Source organism: Rhinolophus sinicus, chromosome X, assembly GCF_036562045.2.
Source record: "Rhinolophus sinicus isolate RSC01 chromosome X, ASM3656204v1, whole genome shotgun sequence".
Taxonomy (NCBI): domain Eukaryota; kingdom Metazoa; phylum Chordata; class Mammalia; order Chiroptera; family Rhinolophidae; genus Rhinolophus; species Rhinolophus sinicus.
Genome location: NC_133768.1, coordinates 116,148,165 through 116,172,781, shown reverse-complemented (window position 1 = coordinate 116,172,781; position 24,617 = coordinate 116,148,165). Strand labels below are relative to the sequence as shown.

The following is a 24,617-nucleotide window of genomic DNA, read 5'->3' as shown; positions in this document are numbered from 1 at the left end:
CAAAGCACCTTTTCCTGTCGACTAAAATTTATAATAGGGCCTGACTCTTCATTTTTAAGCACTTACTATAAGCCAGGTCTAGTGCCAGGCTCTAGTGATACAAAAATAAAAAATAAAACAAGAGCGAACAAATGAAAAACCAAGAGACAGGTAGGTCCCTGTCCTCGATGCCCTTTCATGGTCCCATGGAAGAAATATGTACCCAGACTCCTAATTTCAGTAATGCACAAAGTCCTACAGGACTGCACAGAAAGCGATAGCTGTGTCAGAGAATGAGCTAGTGTTGAAGAGCAGTTCATGGAAACTGTTCTCATCAGGTCCCCAGTGATAAGCTAACTGCTGAATCCAGTAAACACTTCAGACTCAATCTTAGAAGCCCTGTGTTATATTCACAACTGCCATTCACTACTTCTTCCTTGAAACTCCCTAATCCCGTGGCTCCTATAGACCACTCTCTACTCTTTCCTGGTACCTCCATCTTTGGTCGTTACTTCATTCAACAGATACTTACTGAGCGTCTACTATGTGGCAAGCATTATGCTAAGCACTAGGGAAATCAGACAGACACACTTCCTGCCTTTGTGGGCTGACAGCAATCACTCGATTTAGGCCACTAAGTCTAGCTGTGCCTATTTTTCTTTCTGTACTCTTCGCCCAGCTCTACATGATACCAATTACAATAGGTTATATGGAGTAAGCACGGGGGAAGTTAACATTGATATATATCCCTCATGGTCACGTTTTATTTTGTTTTTCCTGGCACCACACAGTTGCCTTGAAAATACATTACAGAAACTCCAGGGCTGAAAGAAAGATTTTTTCTGTGTCTCCTTTCTCTTTTAATAACTAATAATCTAATTTTAAAATGTGGACTTTGCCGTAGCCTTAGTCTTTTCTGGAGTGTATTTGTTTACTGGCGTATTCTACTATCTCACTCAGCACAAGTACAGGACTTCCACTGAGCTGCTGCTGCCTTACACCCGATTGCTATGTCACTATCTACCAGCTCAATACAGGACGTACGAGAAGAGGGCTGGGAAGTTAGAGCCAGCAGATGTCTATTCCCTATCAAATTTAAGCAGAAACTGAATTCTTGAACAACAAAGCAGTATTCTCATAGAAATGAAATGTCAAATGACAATAATCCTTGGAAAATCTACTTCAGCCACAGTATTTTTTAAAAAACAAAGTAGAAATCCAATTTAGATATTTTTTCAGAAATATTCATAATGATATTCACTTAACTCCTTTGCTTTTTTGAGTCACATATAAACAGGTATTACTTAAAACCACATACTTACACGGATGAAAAATTGCCCATAACATACTGTCAAATGAAAAAAAAATGTAGAACAGAATGTAAATATAGGATTTCTTTTGTTAAAAAAGTATGTGGTACATATAGAAAAAGGTCCAAAGTACTTCACAATCAAACCTGAAATTGGCTACTCTGGAGAAAGGGATGGAAAGAAGGAAAGGGCAAGGAGATTTTTCCTTTTCACTTTATATAATTCTGTAAGGTTTGATTTTTTTTAATGAGCAATTTTTTATGATGAGCAATTTTAAATGACTAATTTTTTTTATGATGGAAAATTTTGGTTTAAGTTATACACTTGAATTTTACAGAAATAATTTGATTGGCAAAGATTTTTAAACACTGATAATTCCCAATGTTTGGAGAGGTTCTAGGAAAATAGGCCTGCTCCACTATTATTTTTACTATAAACAGGTACAACCTTTTGGAAACCTTTCAGCACATTTATCAAAGTTTCCTATAGAAATATTCCTACAAGCATGCAGTGATATCATTGAAACAGAAAACTAGTGAAAAGCTGCTTGCAAACCAGCATTATATACGTTAAGTGCCCAAAAGAGGAATGGTTAAATATGATACATACATCTATACCATGGAATACATTAAACAGAATGATAGGTGTCTCTATGTACTAACATGAGACAGAATTAGTAAAGATGTCAGTTCTCCCCAAATTGATCTATAGGTTTAATTCCTATCAAAATTCCGGCAAAGACTTAATTTTATTTTTTTTAAACTTTTATTTATTGTAGTGTTTTTTTCCAGGACCCATCATTTCCAAATCAAGTAATTGTTTCAATCTAGTTGTGGAGGGTGCAGCTTTAAGTGTTGCATTTATGTATGTATGTACGTATATATGTTTACTTTTAAGGAGGGCACAGCTCACAGTAGTCCATGCAGGGATCGAACCGGCAACCTTGGTGTTATTAGCACCACGCTCTAACCAACTGAGCTAACCGACCATCCCAAGACTTTTTTTAGATAGACAAGATTCTTCTAAAATTTATGTAGAAAGGCAAAAGAATAAGAAAACAATTTAGAAAAAGGCTAAAATGAGAGGACTCACTCTACCTGACGATGAGATTTACTATACAGCTATTGTAATCACGGCAATGTGCAAAGGGGTAGATACGGTACGTAGGATCAATGGAACAAAATAAACCCATAAATAGACCCACACACTCAAGTGATTTTTGACAAAGGTGCTCAAAACAATTCAATAGAATAAGAATACTCTTCTCAAAAAATGATAATGGAACAACTAGACATCCATAGACAAAAAAAAAAAGAACCTCAACCTAAACCTCATACTGTATACAAAAATTCAAGATGGATCATGGAATTAAACGTAAAACACTAAAACTATAAAGTTTTAAAAGAAAATGAGAACCTTTGTGACCTTGGCCTAAGCAAAGACTTCTTAGAGATACACCAGAAGCACAATCCATAAAACAAAATTGATAAATTGGACTTCACCAAAATTAAACATTTCTGCTATTCCAAAGACACCGTCAAGAGACTGAAAAGACAAGACACAGACCAAGAGAAAAAGCTTTATAAATCATTTCACCAATAAAGGACATGTACCTAAAATATACAAAAGAACCCTCAAAACTCATTATTAATAAGAGAACTACACAATCAAGACTGGGACCAAGAAATGAACAGACACTTCACCAAAGAAAACACAGATGGCAAATGAAGACAGGAAAAGATGTTTAACGTCAGCAGCTATTAGGGAGATGCAATGTAAAACCACAGTGAGAGAGAAGAGGTACAATTTTTAAAAATAGAGGTGATGTACCTACTACAGAGAAACCGGATCATGCATACATTACTGGTGGGAACGTACAATGGTACAAGCACTCTGGAGAGAAGTACGGCAGTTTCTTATAAAACTAAACATACATTCACCATCATACTCTTGGGCATACATTCCAGAGAAATGAAAATTTATATTCACACAAAACCCTGTATATGAATGTTCACAGCAGCTTTATTCGTAATAGCAAAATACTGGAAACCTGAATGTCCTTCAGGGAGTTGAACAAACTCGGGTACAATGGAACAGTACTCAACAATTTTAAAAAATGAACTACTGATACATGTTAACAATTTGGATGGCTCTCAAGAGAATTATGCTTAGTGAGAAAAGTCAATCTCAAAAACATTGTATTATTCTTTAACATATTTAAATAATAAAAATCTAGACATGGAAATCAGATAAGTGGTTGCCAGGGGACAAAGACAGTGGTGGGTGCATGTGGGGGCTGCAGATACAAAGAGGTAGTAGCATCAGGAGTTCTTTCGTGGTGATAAAACAGTTCTAAATCTTGACTGTGGTGGTGGTTACACGATGGAATAACCTGCATAAAACCACACACACACACACACACACAAATGAAAGCAGATTTTTTTTTAAAAGGTGCAAACTGAATAAGGTCTATAATCTAGTTAATGGTAATGTACCAATATTGATTCCCTGGTTTTGATTTTGAACTACAGTTACGCAAGATGTCATCACTGGAGGAAGGTAGGTGTAAGATAATAAATAATCTTTGTATTATTTTATAATTTTTGATGATAATTATTTTCTTTTATAATTATTTTAAAATACAAGTTTAAACAAGCAGATCAGGATATATTCATGAGTAAAGAATTATAGAATCATAAAAATGGCAATTTTTATTAAAAATAAATTTAAAAAATTGTAATTCTTAAACATGTTTATCAGTGCAGAGAAACGTATGGAAGGCTATACACTAACTGTTCCCTCTGGGGAATGAAACTATGGGAAGGTAGGCAGAAGCTTTAGTTTTTAATTTTATATGTTTGTATATTATTTGACCTTCTTATAAGAAATATGAATTTTTTTATTTTCTTAAAAATAGGTCTGACAGGAATGTGAATGATAGGTTAGAAGAGGTAAGTCTGAAGGCTGGGACATTGGCCAGGAGACTATTATAATAATCTGGGCAAAATACAACGAGGGCGGTAGTGATGTCTTGGGAGTTGGGGATTCATTCAAGGGAAAGAATAAAAAATAAGTGAGGTTTCTAGATGTAGCTACTGGGTGACGCTAGTGCCTTAGCAAACCCAGATTGGAAATAGTAAAGGAGTAAGCTGAGTGAAGGACAGAGGGAGAAAACTGGAATAGAGAAGGAAAGAACGATGTGAATTTAAGGCACGTTTGCAGTCCAACTGGGACACCCAAAAGGACATGTTCAGCAGGTGACTGGGACGTAGGTCTTTGCCCAGGACAGAGATGAGAGTCATCAGGAAAGGGGTGGTGCTTCCAGTTATAGGAACAGGCAGAACTTCATTCCGCAAAGGAGACTGACAAGGAATGGCCTAAGAGGTAGGAGGAAAATGAGAGCTGGAAGTTGTTATGAAGCCAATCACACTACAGTTTCAAGGAAGAATAGGCAGTGATGTCAAACACTGGGGTGAGGTCCACATAAGGACTGAAAAATGTCCACTAAATCTGGCAATTATGTGATCCTGTTCACATGGTATGGTGGGCAGGGTAGAAGCCAGATTAAAACTAAGTGAGACATGAATGGCAGGTGAAGAGGCGGGGAAGAGATGCTACATACTCATAAGAGAAAGAACCTTGAAAACATCTTAAGTAAAATAAGCCAGAAACAAAAGGACAAATATTCTATGTATTGTATGATTCTAGTTATATGAGGTACCTAGAAGAGGCAAATTCATAGACAAAGTAGAACAGAGGTTACCAAGGGCTGGGAGAATGCTTTTTTTTTTTTTCTTTTTTAATTGCTTAATGGGTACAGAGTTTTTGTCAGGAATGATGAAAAAGTTTTTAAAATGGACAGTGGTGATGGTTGCACACCAATGTGAATGTACTTAACGCCACTGAACTGTACATGTAAAAATGGTAAAAAGAGCAAACTTTTATGTTGTGTATATTTTGCCACAATAAGAAAAAAGTCTGGCTGTGAAGAGAAAGAGAAAGGATGACAGCCAAGAGGCTACAGCAGGATTGAGGAAGATTTTGTTCTCTTCAATGATATGAGACACTTAACCTTTATATAAGAATATTTATGTCTTGGCCCTAATCTCAAGAGTCACTGACGGCAAAAAAGAATCTTATTATTTATTAACAGCCAAACTTACAGTCTCATAAGACAGACTTAGAAACTAGTACATTCAGGTGCTGCATCAACAACATTCTGGTCAGTGATGGACCAAATACATGACGGTGGTCCCATGAAAATTATAATGGAGCTGAAAACTTCCTATCGCCTAGTGACGTCATAGTGCAATGCATTGCTCATGTGTTTGTGGTGATGCTGCTGTAAACAAACCTCCTGTGTTGCCCATCCTATAAGAGTACAGCACACACATTTATGTTAATGGGCAACATCATCTACGTTTGTATACGTGTACTATGTGATGTTCACACAACGAGATCACCTAATGATGCCCTTCTCAGAACGTATCGCCGTTGTTAAGTGGTGCATGACTGTATATGGAAATACTGTCAGTATTATATTAACTTATGAACACTACTGAATCATCTATTCATATTCTTCAAACTGACTGAAACCTTTAGATTTAATAAACACATAGGGGAAAAAAGCACATGTATAATAGCAGCAACACTTTTAAATTACCTAGGAATAAACTCAACAACAAAAAAGTAGATGCTCAATAGCAACAAAAAGTATAAAACATATAGGAATAAATTAAACAAAAGATGCCCTCTCCACCAAAAAGCTATTAGAAACAATCAATGAATACAGTAAAGTTGCTGGCTATAAAAATCAACGTACAAAATCCATTGCATTCCTATATACTAACAATGAAATCTCAGAAAAATACAAAAAACAATTCCTTTTGCAATTGCAGCAAAAAGAATAAAATACCTAGGAATAAACTTAACCAAGGATGTGAAAGACCTATATGCTGAAAACTATAAGACATTTTTGAAAGAAATTGAAGAAAACACAAAGAAATGGAAAGACATTCTGTGCTCACGGATTGGAAGAATCAACATAGTTAAAATGGCCATATTACCCAAAGCAATATACAGATTCAATGCAATCCCCATCAAAATCCCAATGGCATTTTTTAAAGAAATAGAACAAAGAATCATCAGATTTGTTTGGAACCACAAAAGACCCCGAATAGCCAGAGCAACTTTAAGAAAAAAGCACAATACTGGAGGTATCACACTCCCTGACTTTAGCTTGTACTACAGGGCTACAATAATCAAAACAGCATGGTATTGGCAGAAAAACAGACACATAGACCAATGGAATAGAATTGAGAACCCAGAAATAAAACCACATAAATATGGACAGATAATTTTTGACAAAGAAGCTAAAAACATACAATGGAGCAAAGACAGCCTCTTCAATAAATGGTGCTGGGAGAATTGGATAGCCACGTGCAAAAGAATGAAACTGGACTGCTATCTGTCACCATGTACCAAAGTTAATTCAAAATGGATCAAAGACTTAAGCATAAGACCTGATACAATAAACTGCATAGAAGAAAACATAGGTACTAAACTTATGGATCTTGGGTTCAAAGAGCATTTTATGAATTTCACTCCAAAGGCAATGGAAGTAAAAGCTAAAATAAACGAATGGGACTATATGAAACTTAAAAGCTTCTGCACAGCAAAAGAAACCATCGACAAAATAAAGAGGCAACCAACTGAATGGGAGAAGACTTTTGCAAACAGTGCCTCCGATAAGGGGCTAATATCCAAAATATACAAGGAGCTCATGAAACTCAACTACAAAAAAACAAACAACCCAATTGAAAAATGGGCAGAGGACCTGAAGAGACATTTCTCCAAAGCGGACATACAAATGGCAAATAGACATATGAAAAAATGCTCAACATCACTAATCATCAGAGAAATGCAAATAAAAACCACGATAAGATATCACCTCACCCCAGTCAGAATGGCTATCATCAACAAGACAAATAGTAACAAGTGTGGGAGAGGCTGTGGAGAAAAAGGAACCCTCATACACTGTTGGTGGGAATGCATACTGGTGCAGCCGTTATGGAAGGCAGTGTGGAGGTTCCTCAAAAACTTACGAATAGAATTACCGTATGATCCAGCAATCCCTCTCCTGGGTATCTACCCAAAAATTCTGAAAACATTTATACACAAAGACACGTGTGCTCCAATGTTCATCGCAGCTTTGTTTACGGTGGCGAATACGTGGAAACAACCAAAATGTCCTTCGATAGATGAATGAATAAAGAAGTTGTGGTATATATACACAATGGAATACTATTCGGTGGTAAGAAAAGATAATATAGGAACATTTGTGACAACATGGATGGATCTTGAGAGTATGATGCTAAGTGAAATAAGTCAGACAGAAAAAGCAGAGAACCATATGATTTCACTGACATGTGGTATATAAACCAAAAACAGCAAAAGAACAAGACAAACAAATGAGAAACAAAAACTCATAGACACAGACAATAGTTTAGTGGTTACCAGAGGGTAAGGGGGGTGGGGAGTGGGAGATGAGGGTAAGGGGAATCAAATATATGGTGATGGAAGGAGAACTGACTCTGGGTGGTGAACACACAATGGGATTTATAGATGATGTAATACAGAATTGTACACCTGAAATCTATGTAGTTTTACTAACAATTGTCACCCCAATAAATTAAAAAAGAAAGAATATAAAGACAGGGCAACACACACACACACACACACACACACACACACACAAAAAGATGCCTAGAAATTATGCAAAGAAAACTACAAGCCTGTACTTGGGACATAAAAGAAAATATGAATAAATGAGGAAACATAAGCTCCTAGATGAAGAAATGCAGTATTATAAAGATAGACACTCTTTCCAAATTAATTCATGAGTTAAATAGATTTCAATACTATTTATTTATTTGGGGACAGGTAAGAATCTAACAAAAATGTTCCTAGAGTTTATTTAGAGTAATTGAATGAAGACAGCCAAGAGATTTAAAATATAAAGTCTGACTGATGATCACAGTAATACCATCTGGTGATAACAGTACAAATTAAACAAACCGGTAAGTAAAACAGAATAGAAAACCCCCAAATAGGTTCAAGGATATGTAAGAATTTCATACATGATAAAGGCAACATTTCGATTAGTACAAAAGGATAGCCTGTTCCATAAATAGAACTTGGACACTTCAGTTAATCATTTGGAAGAGAAGTTAGATATTTACCTTACACATTAGATTCCATTTTTAAAAAACTGATAAGCATTCTAGTATTTAAAATACTGTATATATGAGAAGAAAATATGGTTGGATAGCCTGTGGGTAGGGAAGGTCTTTTAAACAACTAAACCAAAGATAGAAACCATAAAGGAAAAGACTGATAAATATAACTGCATAAAAATGAAGTTTCTCCATGTCAGAAAACACTATAAACAAAATGAAAAGACCTCTGGGCATGATGGAGTAACGGCTATTGGACTAGTCTTCCTACCGTAACCAGAAAAATGGAAACAAAACAAAAATAAAAACATGAAACAATTGTCCAACAGAAGTGCAGGACTATGATCCCTCAGAGAAGGGAAATAAAGGAAGTGAGCCCTCCAGCTGCTCATGGCTTTCTACCGAACCCACGCAAGGCAGCTACAGAGCCTGTCTGGAGCCTGGGGTGGCTCAGACAGCTGGAAGTTGCAGGGCAGAACTGGAAAGGAGGGAGTTCCACAGGAAAATATCTCAAGATCTGCAGAGGCTCCCTTGAGTCTCTGGCTGAATACTGAGTTCCATGTGTATAGGACCAGACTCCACAAAGGGTCCTATAAACAGAACAATGATCAGAGCTCACAGAGTTGGGAGTTACTGAACCAAAAGTAGAAAAATCCTTCCCAGGACACTTTGGGGGTACGTGTATTTCACATGGAATTGAGATTGTAGGGTCCCAATGAGCACTCTAAAGCCTTAGGCTCTCAGGTCTCATGACACATGGTCTACCTGTCCCAGATCCGCCCTGAAGACGGCTTCTTATCAGCTGGTTTCGGTGTGAAGAGCGCCAGAGGAGGAACCTGCTAGGAACTTCTTTGGGAAAAGGGATTTGACGGTGACTAGCTCGGCATCACCGACTGGTACAGACTATTCAGTTTATTGCCAATTTAATCAAGCATTTAAGTACAAGGCCCCTGCCAACTACTTAGGACTGTATGGCTTTGTTAAGGCTGGCAAAAGTTTGGGCTGTGTTCTGCAGAAGGGATTTCTTTATCTGTATCTCTTCTTTCACTGACATGGAATGTTGTGTGCCTTTTGAGACTATTACATATAGCTCCAATCCCAAATTTGGGGGTTCCCTGATGAGGAATGTTCTTTTCCAATGTTATTTGCACGTAAACAAGGCTCTGGGATCGCTTCAGCACCTATGTTGTAGCTGGAAGACATAAAGGCTTGAACACTGACAGGGTGCAGTCCATCACCACCATGGAAGTGCAAGACTGGTCCTCTGGTGTGTACTGCGTACTTCCAGGTGCAGTTTTATATGGAGTGCTCCCTATCTTCCACTTGCTACCTAATGACCCGACACCCAAGTGCTAGGTGCTGAGTGTCATATGATATGAAACACGACATCTTTTGTACTAAAACAACATCCGCCGTGGCGTTGATGGTGCACGTGAGATGTGTCCTACTATCAGGTACTACACACAAAGTAACACTTTTGCTTCAAACTTTATTGGTTTGGCCAGATACGAACCTGCCTGTTTCTAATCAATAGTAACAGAGTCCATGTAGAGTCTATTCCCCACTTAATTACGTATGGCATATGCACACAAGCCCTCTGAGAAGTGACTCCGATCTACCTCTCTACGTATAACCAGCCATTCAGCAACAGGGGCACTGAAACTGCAATCCCAACAACTTGCTTCTTCAGCCTATAATACAACTGCAGGCCTCTGTGCCATTACATATTACTATTCTCTGCCTAGAACGTTTTCTCCTCCACATTCTTTGCCTAGCGAACTCCACTGATCCTTCAGAACTCAGCTTAAGAAAACTCTTTTTCAGAGAGCCTCTTTAATCCCACTCTGATTTAGTTATCCTGTTCCTGTGTTCCTCTGGCATTCATCTAGCGTAATATTTAAGCTCCATAATTTTTTTTGTTTCCCCAACTAAACTACAATCAATTTGGGGGCAGGGACCATATCTAATTTGATTTTATATTTGTAGCATCTATCAGTGTCAGCACATAGTAGGTGTTCAATCAATGTTTACTTAACAAGTCAGTCATTCAAAAGTGAAGTCTATTAGCTTGTTTACGAAGCCTTCCCCAGCCCCTAGGCGAAGATGCTACTTCCTCGCCTGTGCACTCTGCACATCCTTGTAATAATACACAGCCTGTGTCAAGTGGCATTTTAACTGTTGTTCTCCATCAACTGGATTGTGAATTACACGAGGACAGTGACTATGTCCTTCCTACCAGTAGATTAAGTAGCAAGCAGAGAATCTGGCATGTATTATTCAATTAGCTCATTTACCGAGCAAAAACTCCACCCTCTGAGGAAGCTCACCGTGGCCTCGAGTTACACAGCTCCCTAACCTCCATCCAAGAGCCTGGGCATAGGTGAGTTTTCACATCTCATGGAAAGCAGTGATGGCTCAGAGCCCAAAGTAGTATCCATTTGACTTTTATTCTCATCTCATTTTCTATACTTTCCAAAGCTTAAAAAATAAACGTACATTTCTTTTTCTTTATTAAAAGTTATTAACAAACGTTACAGAACATAGACACTAATATATGTGCCTGCTTAAAAAAAGGCAGCGTAAGATGCCTGACTGGTTCTGCTATCACTGCTCAAGGCTGTGTTACGCACTTAAATTTTAATAATGGTCACCAGTGTTAGATGGATGGGTTAATGGAAGGAGAGAAAAACAAGGAAGCATACCCACCATTGTACTTAACACTGTTCGCCAGAATAAGGTTGACATCATCTAGAAAGCTCTCTCGGCTCTGATACTTGTGCTTGGAGATATTCTGTGGTTAAAAGAATCAGGAACTCAGATACACGTACAAAGTAACTTGATTCCAAAAACACACCTGAGATCAAATCACTCACCTTACGTATAGTCTCTAAATCCATTGGATTGACAATCACTTTGTAATAATCTGGAACAAACTTCTTATTAACTGGGTGATGAAATGGCCAAGACTAGTAGAAAGAAAGCATAAGAAATTAAATGGAAACCATTTTTTCTACTGGAGATTCTCAACCTTCAATGGGTCACAAATACTAAGAGACTCTGACAAAAGCTACAGATAGACCCTTTTGCCAGAAACACACATAATCACACAAAACTTCTGTATATATAATTTAAGGAGTTCGTGGACTCCTTTAAGGGTTTCTATGCAGATAGAGTAAGAACCCCTGCTCCACACTCACAATTAAATTGTGTTATTCCCTAGTCCCACCCAGAAGTTTTATAAAATTACACATATACAACATATGCCTACAACACAACAGGAAACTTAGTTCAGAATTCCTAGGCAGAATCAGTACAACAAAATCATACATAGAATCAACATGGTAGCCCTGTCATAAAGTACCAAAGACAAAAAAAAAGAAAAGAAAAAAAGAAACAAAAGACAACAAACACTGAGTAATTATCAAACTGTCATTTGCCAAGAAGCACCACTAGACCAAAATCTCCCCATTAGCTGGCATACTAATTTCTCTTCAGGGTCGTTCAGGAGTGTTCAAACACTGAATGCAAACAGGAAGAAAGAACCTCTCTATGTCCAGAGATTCCGGGCCTCTTTGATTTCAATGATAATGCACTCATACAGCAAAAAAGTTGGTTTTTATCAACTTTAATTTAAAAAAATTCAGTTTTCAAAATTATGTATCAGTTTGAATTGACAACCACCACCCTCCAGAATCTCTGACATACACACAAATGCACACCCTACAGTTCTTTCCTTTTCCCTTTACTAGCTTCACAATATGTAGCACAGAGATCACTTACATCTGGAACTGCCATCATTTTCTGGGTGACAATATTGTCCAGAATGAAAGAAAATGCCACTTGGTCATCATCATCCAGCAAGGGGTTGATAGCTTTCTCTAAACGAGCCAGTTTGTCTTCTTTCTGATGTGAAACAAAACAAAAGAAAGGCAGAGGTTTCCCTGAGGTGCGATCACCATAGAAAATGAAGGATAATTTAAGGTTCAGTTGTCTACTGCCCTGGCCTCAAAAGGTCTAATTCTGAACTGTCGACTATTCAGTTTGTTCGAAGCACAAAGTCCAGATAAATGACATTCCGGTAAAGGGGATATACCAACCACTCCTTTAGGTATTCCTTTTTTGTTTTTTAATTAAAATTTATTGGGATGACAATGGTTAGTAAAATTACATAGGTTTCAAGCGTACAATTCTGTAATACATCATTTATATCCCATTGTGTGCTCACCACCTAGTCAGTTTTCCTTCCATCACCATATATTTGACCTCCTTTTCCTTCTTCTCTCCCTCCTCCCCCATTACCCTTTGGTAACTACGAAACTATTGTCTGTGTCTATGAGTTTTTGATTCTTTGTTTGTCTTGTTCCTTTGTTGCTTGCAGTTTTATATCCCACATATCAGTGAAGTCATGTGGTTCTTGACTTTTTCTGTCTGACTTATTTCGCTTAGCATAATAATCTCAAGATCTATCCATGTTGTTGCAAATGGCACGATTTCATCTTTTCTTATGGCAGAATAGTATTCCATTGTGTATATATGCCACATCTTCTTTATCCAATCATTCCTGTAGGTGTTCTCTATTTTATTCTTGTAGATCACCAACAATATACATCCCTGGGCATCCAAACCTTAGCTTCCATAACAAAAACACTTTCACCAAGTTTAGTTTTAGTATCACACTGTTTTTGCTGTAAAACTATTGCTGGAAACACTGAACATATCACTGCTGATTAATGACTTTGTGTAAGGAAACCTAACCCAATAAACTCATTTCAGACCATACTAGGAAAAGGTTTGTATTCTAATTGCTCCATATCCTCACCAACACTCACTTAGTATTGTCAATCTTTTTCTTAAGTCTTTTTAAATTTTAGCCTTTTGGTGGGTATGTAGTGGTATCTAATTGTGGTTTCAATTTGCATTTCCCCAGTGATCAATCAGGTTGAGAACCTTTCCATGTTTTCTGGCCATTTGACTATCCTCTTTTATGAAGTGTCCACTTCAACATTAACATCGTTATTGCACTTGCATTTGTGTAAGCTTGTAAGGTACCGTATTTTCTTTGGTAAAAAGATGGAATATAGATTATCTTTTAAAAATTAAAATTCCTCCCTGCCAAAACACAGTCTCTGAGCTCCAGGTGACTCCCTGGGGAGTCAGTTTCCTTTGCCCTTTTTTCTAAAGAGTTGTGTGGATTCTAGACTTTAATCCCAGCTCTACTATTTAACAGTCATGATGCCCAGGGCAAGTCATTTTCTTCTATGGACCTCAGTTTTTCCGTCTACAAAACGAAGGAATTGGACTACATGATTTCTAAGGTCCCTTCCAGACTCTTACATACTAAAGATCTGCTACTCCCACATTTCTCTACTCTTCCTTCTGTTACGATCCCTACTTTCTCAACCCTGCTACCTCCACCTTCAAATTCCCCTACTGTTGGCTCATTTTCAATGTCTTACCTCTTTGAGTTTCTCATCACAGAGATCCAGCATGGATTGAGAGATCTGGGTCAGTGAGTGCTTTGGCCCTAAATTAGAGAATAAGATATGGGACTGTTACAAATGGGAAGCAAGGCTGCCAACACTTCTCGAGACTTTTAACACATTTACTTAAGCACTGAACATGTGCCAGGCACCAGCCCAGCTGCTGGGTTGGACAGATATACCAGTCTTATCTCCATCTTTTGGTGCCTAAGACATAGCAGACACACAATACGGATGAATAAACTAATTTTAACTCTCCCTTATTTGTGTGTATCCACACATAGTACTACTGTTAACACTCTGTCTTTAATACTTTGCAAATGATAGTATGGATGGGGAATGACAATTTGTTTAAGGAGAGCAATGCATTACTTATAATCTTTCCATACTTAGCATGTAGAATTTATGACTGCAACTTTTGTTTGTATGATTTGTGATGTCCTCCCAATACATGGCTAATTCAAAGCCTTTGTCATAAAAGAATCTCTATCTCACCTCAGACTATTACTTTAGTTTGCCTTAAATCAATAACAAGAGCTTCAGAAAATCCTCGAACTATTTCCTACACTCCCTGCTTATGGCTGCTCTAATTTAAGCTCATCAGGATAGTTAAAACTTTTTCATCTAGACAGTAATTCAGACTACTTCCTTTTAATATTAGTTGCTTGATTATCTTCTTCTGTAGATTCTTTCGTGTAAGTGTTCCCCAGAGCTTAAACCTCAGCTCTATTCTCTACTAATTTAGCATTCATGTGTTTAGTCATTCAGTCTTGAATGACTGACTGTCATGTGTTCAATGATGAGACTAACGGGAAAATAAGACACAGTTCCTTCTTTAGTTCTTGGTTTAGTCAAGAGAATGACACGAAACTAAATCACTGTAAGACCGAGTATTAGTGCTTGAAGTATCTATGGATGAAATGGTACGATACCTGGAAATAACAGACTAAACAATAATCGACATCAGCTATATGCTAGCAATTGTTGAACTGGATGAATAAGTACACTGAGGTTTATTTACTCCCCTCCCCACTTCTGAACATGCCTGACAACTTCCTTAAGAAAGTTTTAAAAAACTGAGTATCAGTGTGAATAAAGGAATATACTACTTGCTATAAAATATGGAGGGGTTGTGTATGAAATACGTTGTAAGTTGTTTTACAACAATTAAATCTGCATACTGGGGAGGAATAGGAAATGCTTGTTGTGACTGACATTTGAGCAGTTTCATTAAGGAAGAGTAGAAGTTCATCAGGTAGACGATACAGGAGAAAGATATTCCAGAGGGAAGAAAAAGTGCAAAGACACAGAGGTAAGCAAATTCATGAAGCATCACTTTTCAGAAGAGGAACTGCAAGTGGTTTCATACAACTGGAATACAGGTATGTGTAGAGGAGAAGCAGGAAATGGAACTTGGGAAAGCAGGAGGGGCCACATTACAAAGGTCTCATAGGTGACAGAAAGCCACTGAAGATTTAAGCTGGAGGATAATTTTTTAAGTCTGTGTTTTAGAAGAAAATACTCTGTCAACAGTGTGTGAAGAATTAAGGCAAATAGCAGAGGAAAAGTTTAGAAGCTCTTGCAAGAGCTCAAACAAGAGATGACAAGCCAGTAGCAATGGAGACTGAAAGGGAGGGCTGTGTTCCAGCAGAATGAAGGTACAATCATGGGACTTACTGATCTACGAGTGTGGGGGAGAGTGGGTGGCATCAAAGATGACTACCATTTCTAGGCTGCACAGCTACAGGGATGTGAGTATCATCAATCTAAATAAGGCAATCAGGTAAGAGTTTCCGGTAGGGCACTGAAAAATGGGTTATGTGTGGCAGGTAAGGGGCAACATGAGTACAGAGATACTGGCCGGAGATAGTAATACCAGCAGATCTATGGTAGCTTAAGTCACAAGAGTGAAAACGCTAAAAAGGGATTAAATAAAGTATTCCTGAAAAAGAGAGAAGAGAGTATCAAAGGAAAAAGTGGTCAATAGTGCCAAATACGCCAAAGTTCAAGAAAGGTGTTTCTAAGCACGTGCAAAGACATTCAACAACAAAGATAAATACTGTAGGATCTCATTTATATATGGAAACTAAGACACCCCCAAAACAAAAAGAAAACACCCCAAACTCATAGAAAATCAGATTTGTGGTTACCAGAGTTGGGAGTGGGGAGAAGGGGAATTGGAGGAAAGCGGTCACAAGTTACAACCTTCCAGTTATAACTAAGTATTAGGGATGTAATGTACAACATGACTGTAGTTAACACCAATGCACGATATACAGAGGATGCCCAAAAAAATGTATACACATTTTAAGAAAGGAAAAAACTGTATTAATATATACCGTTAACAAAAGGTGAATACAAGTCATATTTGATTTCTGCAATTACAAGAGGTGCTCCAAGTGGTTACCATCAGCGTCCAGACACTTCTGATTATGGCGAACTGCTTGAGCAATGTTGACCACAGTGTTAACATCTCTTAAAATGTGTATTTTTTTGGTACCTCCCATATATGTAAGGTTGTGAGAAAGTTAGAACTTTCAAATTTCTATTTTTCTACTAACATCTCCACCTACATGAACCATAGGTATTTCAAAGTGTGTATTTTCAAAGTCCACTCTTACCTTCCCATTCCCCTTCCAATCTGATTTTTGTTTTAATTCTTGATCCTTGCAACTTGAATGACAGTTGGGCCTAACAAATTTATTCTTCCCTTGTATGTATGTGGCACTCTGCTAGGCCATGGGAATACAAAGATGAGTAAGATACAGTCTCTGGGAGGTCACAGTGGTGGGAGAATCAGACATATAAATAATTATATATAACACAGTAAGAGCTATAAAATTTGATTTGATTGTGCGAGGAAGGCACAGAAGATAAAATAATTGATATTTTGGGCAATCTGAATAAGTCTTCATGAAGGGATGATATGGATTGGTCTGGAAATATGAATGGAAATTCACCACTGAAAGGGGAGAAAGGGCATTCCAGACAAAGGACCAAGACCATGCAAAGGAATGAAGAAATGGCGTAGCATATTTCGTGAGATATACTGCTGAGTATGGAAGAAGTCTATAGTGAGTATGGGAGCCGGTCACTGGCGATGAGACTAGATAAATGGGTCAGGCCTGCTTGTGAAAGGTCTTCAAATCCAAGTATTACTGTGGTCCCATGTTTACAGATGAGACGATGAGGAAGCTATGAGAGGTTAAATAACTTGTCTAAGGCAACTCAATTAATAAATGGCAGAGCCATGACTCATACCCTGTCTGTACTCTAAATCCCTACACTTACATATGAATGTGTGCTCAAGGACACAGGTGGAAAATAGAAAATGTGATCCCTACATGCAGAAGCTGCACTGTTTTCCCCCTTTAAAGACTTAACAAAGATTTCTTCCTCCTTGCCTTTCCAGCTTTTTAAGCAAAATATGACATCCCTATAATAGGTTTATAGACCAAATCAGATTCGCACACAGCAAATACAGTCACAGGCACAGACATCCACACTGAACGTCTCTCCAGTCTATTTTCCTAGGCCTACTTCTTCCTCCCACTACTCTACATACAACGGTTTCATTTCAACAGACTCCCAATTTTCCAGAGGATACATTAAAAGTGGAAATAAAAAGAAGCAATATAGGGCAGGCCCGGTGGCTCAGGTGGTTGGAGCTCTGTGCTCCTAACGCCGAAGGCTGCCGGTTTGATTCCCACATGGGCCAGTGGGCTCTCAACCACAAGGTTGCCAGTTCGACTCCCGCAAGGGATGGTGGGCTCTGCCCCCTGCAACTAACAACTGGCAACTGGACCTGGAGCTGAGCTGCGCCCTCCACAACTAAGATTGAAAGGACAACAACTTGACTTGGAAAAGTCCTGGAAGTACACACTGTTCCCCAATGAAGTCCTGTTCCTTTAATAAAAAAAAAAAAAAAACAATATATAGTTGATCCTTGAACAATGCCAAGTTTAGGGGCGCTGACTACCCCTGCAGGTGAAGACCTGTGTATAACTTACCGCAGCCCTCTGCACCCTTGGATTCCCAACCACCAGCTGACCTTGAACAACATGGGTTTGAGCTGTGAGGGTCAACTGACAACTCTGCACATAAACGAACCCCCGCAGTTCAAGGGTTAAATGTGTATTAAATGACTAAAATGTACACACCTGATTTTCATAACCCCAAAATACACTAATCCATTGTGGGTCCTTTCATTCAGTCCAGTCTAGTCTGAGCTTATGACGAGTAAGGGATAAATAAGGATGTGCAACGTGCCCTCTGCAGTCAAAGAACAGATAATTCTCACCATTGTAGGTTGCACTGTTCTTCACAATGAGCTCCAAATGCTCTCTGAACTCTTCCCGAGATGGGTACAGGCGTTTACGCACATTTTCACGGAGCGTTTGTAAGTCCATTGGTCGAGTGATGATTTTGTAGTAGTCCTTTACGACCTTTGCATTGACTGGAGTGTGGAACGGGTATGTCTGTGCAAACAAGAGTCAGCACTACCCATGAGCAAAGAACACTTGAAAGAGCCAGTTCCTGAAGACTCTCTCACATCTTACCGGTCTACCTGGCCATCAACTCTCAAAGGAATCTTTCTAGATGGAGCAGGTCTGTTTCCTTTACTAAACTGCTAAACAAAAACAGAAACAAAAACAAAAAAACAAAAACAAAACAACCAAAAAACTACATCCCAAAGAAAGTAGGAGTGCCAGGTACCTAGAACTATACTGCCCTCTATCTGAAATCACAGACAGAACAAAGAGCCTTCCCATCCCCTACTGTAGATATGAATGTGATGAACTCACATTTGGAAGGTCTCTCATGTCATTGATGATAGACTCCAAGATGGATGACAACGTCACCATGGGGTCTGTCCGGCGCCGGTGGATGGACTTATGAGGTCTCTTAAGGAGAAACAAGGAAACCAGAATGCTTTATAGATTCAAAACACACACACACACACACACACACACACACACAAAACAAAACAAAAAAACCCAGTATTTTCAAGCTAGACAAACCTATTTTGGAAATCTTGTAATGAACAGTACACATACTTTTTGGGGCCAGGCCAAAGGGAGAATCTAAGGCTGTGTCACAGGCATCCGGGGCTTAGAGGGCTAAGGGAATCAATGTGAAGCCCATCTGGTTAGAAAGGAGCAACACAAATACTCACATTCAAATAGTCACAGTGAACAGTGGTGCCAACTCGCCGTTTCTTCTTGGGAGGAAGTTGCTGTTTCGGGAACTTGAGAACCAGAGATTTTCTGCGAACCTCATCTGCACTGCAATCAATAACAGTTTCATAGCGTGCAATTCCTATTTCTAGTCCCCAGAAAAAAAGCAACTACAGTGAAAAAGTCCAAAGTACCTGAGCATGAGCCTGGGGAGGAAAAAGCCAAACCAAAGGGCAGACATCTACCTTTTAAGGCTCAAATGAGGCAAGGCCTCATAGGATCTCCAAATTAATAAAAAGCTAGACAAGCCACAACTTCACCTCAGTTTCCTATTTGGAAGATAAGGGAACTAGGCTAAAGGAATTTCAAGAATCCTTCTAGCTCCAACATTCTCCTAAGGATAAAGGGCTAGGAAACAACTTCTTCAGAATGGAAACAAGGAAGAAATCAAACTGGTTTGAAAAGAAAAACTAGTTTGAGCTTCCCTCAATCATTAAAATCCCATCCACTTTCTTCCCTTCCATTGTATGGGATCGAGATATTACATGTTCCTTTTCTAATGTGCTTCAAAACATGACTATTACAGATATTGATAAATTAAATCAACAAGGACAGAAAAAGAACCAAGAACCTAAAAGAAACAGAAACAAATGAACAGAACTGTGTATGGATCAAATTAAAAATTATACACAAAAAAAGAATTCAAGTGCATTTTGAATATAATACCGATTGTACAACTTCAGTGGCATATAATCCAAGAACAACAAGCTAGCGAACACACTGACTCTATAGGTTTGTTGTCGGTAGTGGTATTGGTATTGTAATTCTCAAACTTTTTTTGTATGTATCATAGGACAGAACAAATGAATCAATATACTGATGCTGGAAACCAGAGACACTACGCTAATATGAAATGGGGGTAGATAAGGGAGAAGCTGTAGATACAATCTGAATTGGAAGTATCACTATGAAGTTGTGATTTACAATACATGTATATTTCCCAGTTTTGTGCACTAACAGCCTAAGAGCAATGACCTTTCAGTGGCAACGAGCATGCCTAACGTCTAGATCTTGGTTTCTAATTACCACGCCCCAGTAAATGGAACCAGGGCTCCTTTGGAGAAATGGCTGATTCTAGGTCTGGGACAGGGAAATTTTACGAAGAGCCCAGAATATCTTGACTAGAAAACAAAGAGGTTCTCAAGGATTTATAGAGTCACTGCAAAAGGATACAAGATCTGGCCTGAAGTGGTCAAATCTGGGACAATATGGGCATCAAGATTAATAATGAAGTTAATGAATTACACTAAGTTTATAGAGGAAAGATTGCAGAATCCATACTAGTACTCAAAAAGGGAAGGAAGCTCTTCTTTACAGAATGCCAGTTAACATAGAAAGAACGCTAGAATTAGGGGGAAAACATTGTTCGTAACCCCCAGTGTATAACTGAGTTAGGCAATGATCATCAAGGGATGCTAAAACTATTGAGAGAATGAATGACTGTGAGGGAACAGATATTCACCCACACATTAATTCCAAAGGGAAAAACATACCCTTATTAAAGAGGCATCTGGGGATCATCGCTTTAACAAGATGATTAAAATAGTAAGAAAACCTGACATTATGTGCTTGCTGATGTGGTGTATTAAGTACACAGTATCACCTATGTAGTAATCCTGTCAAAGACATTTAATCTGAATACAATCAATGAGAAAACCACCAGACAAATTCAGAACGTGGGATGTTTTATGAGACAATTGGCCCGGACTCTTCAAAAAATTCAATGTCATGGAAAACAAAAAAGGCGGGAGGACAGTCTAGCTGGAGAGAGACTCAAAAACACTTACTGTTTGAACTGGGATTAGAGCCTAAATTTGGGGAGAGGCAACGAAGGACACTGAGACAACTAAGGATACCTGAATAAGGACTGAATATTGGATACTACTGAGTTAATGCTTCTTTTCTTAGGTGTAATAACAGTACCGTGTTTCTATGTCCTTGTGCTAAAGGATTTATAAGTGAAATGTCATGATGCCTGCAACTTACCTCCAAACAGTTCAGCAAAAGAAAAGTTTTAGATATATAAGGATGAAACAAATGTGACAAATGTTAACAGCTGATAAATTGAGAGAAATAGTATACTGTATTATTTTTTCAACTTTTCTGTAGGTTTGCAATTTTCCAACTAAAAAGTTAGGGGAAATTTTTGTTTAATTTAAAAACCTCTCCATTTGATCACCTATTAAATTCTGTGAGGGCAAGAGACAGGTAGGCAGAGGCATAGTTTATGTCTCCTACTCTTTCTGGATGGTCCATTACTAGAACATTCTAAGATTAGGGACATTCCAAATCTTACAGGTGCCTGACATAGAATAGGAAGAGCGTCTACTATACACCAGGTACTGTGATTTATATAGTCTCTCAGTTTTACCTTCAGAACCACCCTGGTAAGGGCAGTTTTATGTGGCAAATAAGGAAACTTCTTTAGAAAAGCCAAGTAGCATGCCCAAGGGCAAGCCTGTAATTTTCATTATTGGCAACAATTACCGAGGACAATCCATCCAAGTTCCTCTACCCTCAGTTCCACGGCAGAGAACACATCACATCCAACTGTGCCAGCCATCAGTATCACCAACCGCCAACAGAGCTCTCCCACGGCACTTCCTGCCTGCTACCCCTTACCTCTCAATGAGCTGTTTGCCCAACACAATCTTGGTCCCTTCAACCTTGATAAGTTCTTCATTATCATTATGAATGACTGTCTTTTCCAACTCCTCCTCCTGTTCCTCTGTCATGGCAACAGGATTGGAAGGTGGGGCATTTGTCTGATAATACAGGGGGCAGAATTTGTTTGTCCTCATGTGTCCAATGGCACCACAAGCCCCACATTTGAGCTGCAAAAGGAAAAGTATCAATATGTCATCAGTAAGCAGGCTGCACGATGGTAGTGTGAAGAAATACATACAAGGCAGGAGAGAAACAAAGGCAGGCTCAGAACTTTTGTTCTCAAAGAACTGTTATACACCTTTCAACCAGAAGCCACTGGACAAAAGTGAAAATGACACATTCAAGAAAATCCAGACACTGAATGTTTTTTTAAAAAATCAAGTAAGAAAGAAAAGGGAGAGGATTTCCATGCCCAGTTTTAGTAACAAACTATGAAAATATTAAATATGCAGGAGAAAGGATGTTGAAGCCCATGGTTGCATTCGGCAACACGGCCATATTCCCAGCCCCAAGGAAAAGGCTCAATACCAAGTCTCCATCTCAGTTTACAACTGACCCCAGTTCCACCTGCAAAATGGGGTCAGTACTGTACATATTTACATATAAGGTAAGGTCATATACAAGAAGGGACATTAAAATACTGTAATGACCGCAGTACATGTCAACAACAGTTTGTATCTGCTGGGATATAATTTACAAAATGCTCCCTATGCACTATACAACACAGAGACAGGTATGCTTTTATATAAAACAGGTTTGGAGAAGTTAAGGTCACAGAGCTATTAAACGGCAAACCAGCCCTGAATCCCAGTCTTCTGTCTGCAAGTCCATGGCTCTTCCCACTGTATCACAGGTACTTCCTTTTATGGCGCACGTTATAGCTACGCTGCACAGTAACCTCTGAAATCCTACCTGAGTTATGCAAAGTAACCTGTATTTCATGTTTGCTTCTGCTGCTTCTTTTAATACAATTTTAAAACAAGACATTTATGTGTATATATGCATGTACACATATGTACAAGGTACACAAACATACATGGGAAAAAAATCCACTAACCCTACCTCAACTCCTAGAAAATACTTCCAATGGATGAAGTATGAAATGACACCCAGCGGCCTCAGGTTAGGTCTGGGGCTGTTGGTACCAGTCACTCTAGTGCTGAAGACACCCAAGCTGTCCCATCAATTCGAACTAGCTTTCCATGATAATGTGCTCACTTCAAGTAAGGGGGGGATGCCACAAGATAAGAGGACCTTCGCGTTGGTAGTTACCATCACGCCACACTACACTTACTTTTAGGTCAGGGCGCTCCTTCATTTTTTTTGGCTTTTTCTCAGGAGGACCCTTAAGCTTCTCCTTTTCCTGGTTCCGCTTAAGCCGCCTCAGTTGCTCTTGAATCCTCCGCCGTTCTTTTCGCATCTCTTCTCGATGCTGTTCATCAAAAAGGGCAAATTTTCGACTGGATAACAAGGGGAAAAAACATATCACAGGACCATAAGCAAACCTAAACCAAGAGCACTGTCCAAAGAGCTAAACATCTCTCAATTCAAGTAATCCACCCATACTGAAATGAAATGCTACCGGCCACTCCCATTTCCCCCACTCGTGAGCCTTCCATTTGCAGAGTGGCGCCTCTCTCAGAATGACAGTGATCCCGAAGAGTTTTGTCAACCAAACAGCCAAAATGCAGAGGACTCAGATGGAACTGAAAATCCGCCTTTGTTTGGCATCAGATTTGGAATTCTCCTTGTAATTTGGTGCTGTTCTAACCCAAAGATCTAAAAGGCACGATCGTTCCCAATTAACAGACTTCCAGGGACACCTGTGCGGAATCCTGTCACTGTAACTCAAGTAGCCACCCTCACCCCACTCCCCACCATTCTTATCCTTATCACGGATGGGGGGAGCCAAACTCACATGAACTCCTCATCTTTTGTGGTCCGTATGCGCACATAGGCGTCTATGACAGCTGGCTTTCGGACCGTCTCACAGCGAACATACTCTTTCCCCTCTTCATCTCGAAATGTGCGATAAATCTTGAGACAACGGCCAGTGGCAGAGGAGTTAAGGCTAGTTACAGAAGCTGTGTCATCATCTCTGTGATTGTTTCCTGATGCTGCTGAGCCTGCTGCTGCAAGGCAGAAAAAAATTTCCACACATTCGCCCTACCACCCCAATGGCCATTTTCTTGGGGTTGAGTGAAGACCTCGAAGCTCAACATGCCACAAAACTATGGTTCTACAGAAAGCATTAAAGTTCCCCCAGCCCCCCAAATATAGCGAGTTGTCCTTTCCTGCTTTCATTTTACCACTGCCAACGTTCCTATTCTTAGAAGTCCAAAAAGTTCTGAAAGGATCTCAGAAAACTGCGTATTTGCTACAAGGGACAGAAGAGCAGAAGCTGTACGGACTCCTCTGAGCAACAGTGCAAGAGGAAAATCCAAGCGGGGAGCAGTGGTGAGCACATTAAAGAAAAGCACCCAAGCAGCCAAGGGGAAAATGGCACCACAGAAACAAGTCCAGAGTCCTAAGGCCTAGAGTATGCGTCTCAAACTTTAATTTGAATAAATAGCCATCACCTGAGGATCTCATGAAACTACAGCTTCTCCTTCGGTAGGTGTGGGGTGAGGGTGAGACCCTGCATGTCTATTATAACAAATGCCCATGTGGTGTAAATACTGCTGGTCCAGGACCACACAGTAGTCAGGA

At 39.1% G+C, this 24,617-nt stretch overlaps 1 protein-coding gene across 6 annotated transcripts in view; it reads right to left on the bottom strand.

The window, feature by feature from the left end:
- Window positions 1-24,617, bottom strand: part of TAF1 (TATA-box binding protein associated factor 1) — a 78,864-nt gene that overhangs the window by 33,364 nt on the left and 20,883 nt on the right. For 4 of the 6 annotated variants that reach the window (XM_074324340.1, XM_074324341.1, XM_019747966.2 and 1 more), the window contains exons 23-32: window positions 23,827-24,040; window positions 23,203-23,368; window positions 21,864-22,075; window positions 19,181-19,289; window positions 18,810-18,908; window positions 18,305-18,482; window positions 13,981-14,048; window positions 12,305-12,427; window positions 11,398-11,490; window positions 11,231-11,315 (exon numbers count right to left, since the gene is read on the bottom strand). In XM_074324340.1, the coding sequence (XP_074180441.1) occupies window positions 11,231-11,315; window positions 11,398-11,490; window positions 12,305-12,427; window positions 13,981-14,048; window positions 18,305-18,482; window positions 18,810-18,908; window positions 19,181-19,289; window positions 21,864-22,075; window positions 23,203-23,368; window positions 23,827-24,040 (1,347 nt within the window). Of the gene's footprint in view, window positions 1-3,533; window positions 3,682-11,230; window positions 11,316-11,397; window positions 11,491-12,304; window positions 12,428-13,980; window positions 14,049-18,304; window positions 18,483-18,809; window positions 18,909-19,180; window positions 19,290-21,863; window positions 22,076-23,202; window positions 23,369-23,826; window positions 24,041-24,617 lie in introns of those variants that run through there. The other 2 variants (XM_019747967.2, XM_074324339.1) reach the window with 2 other exon arrangements.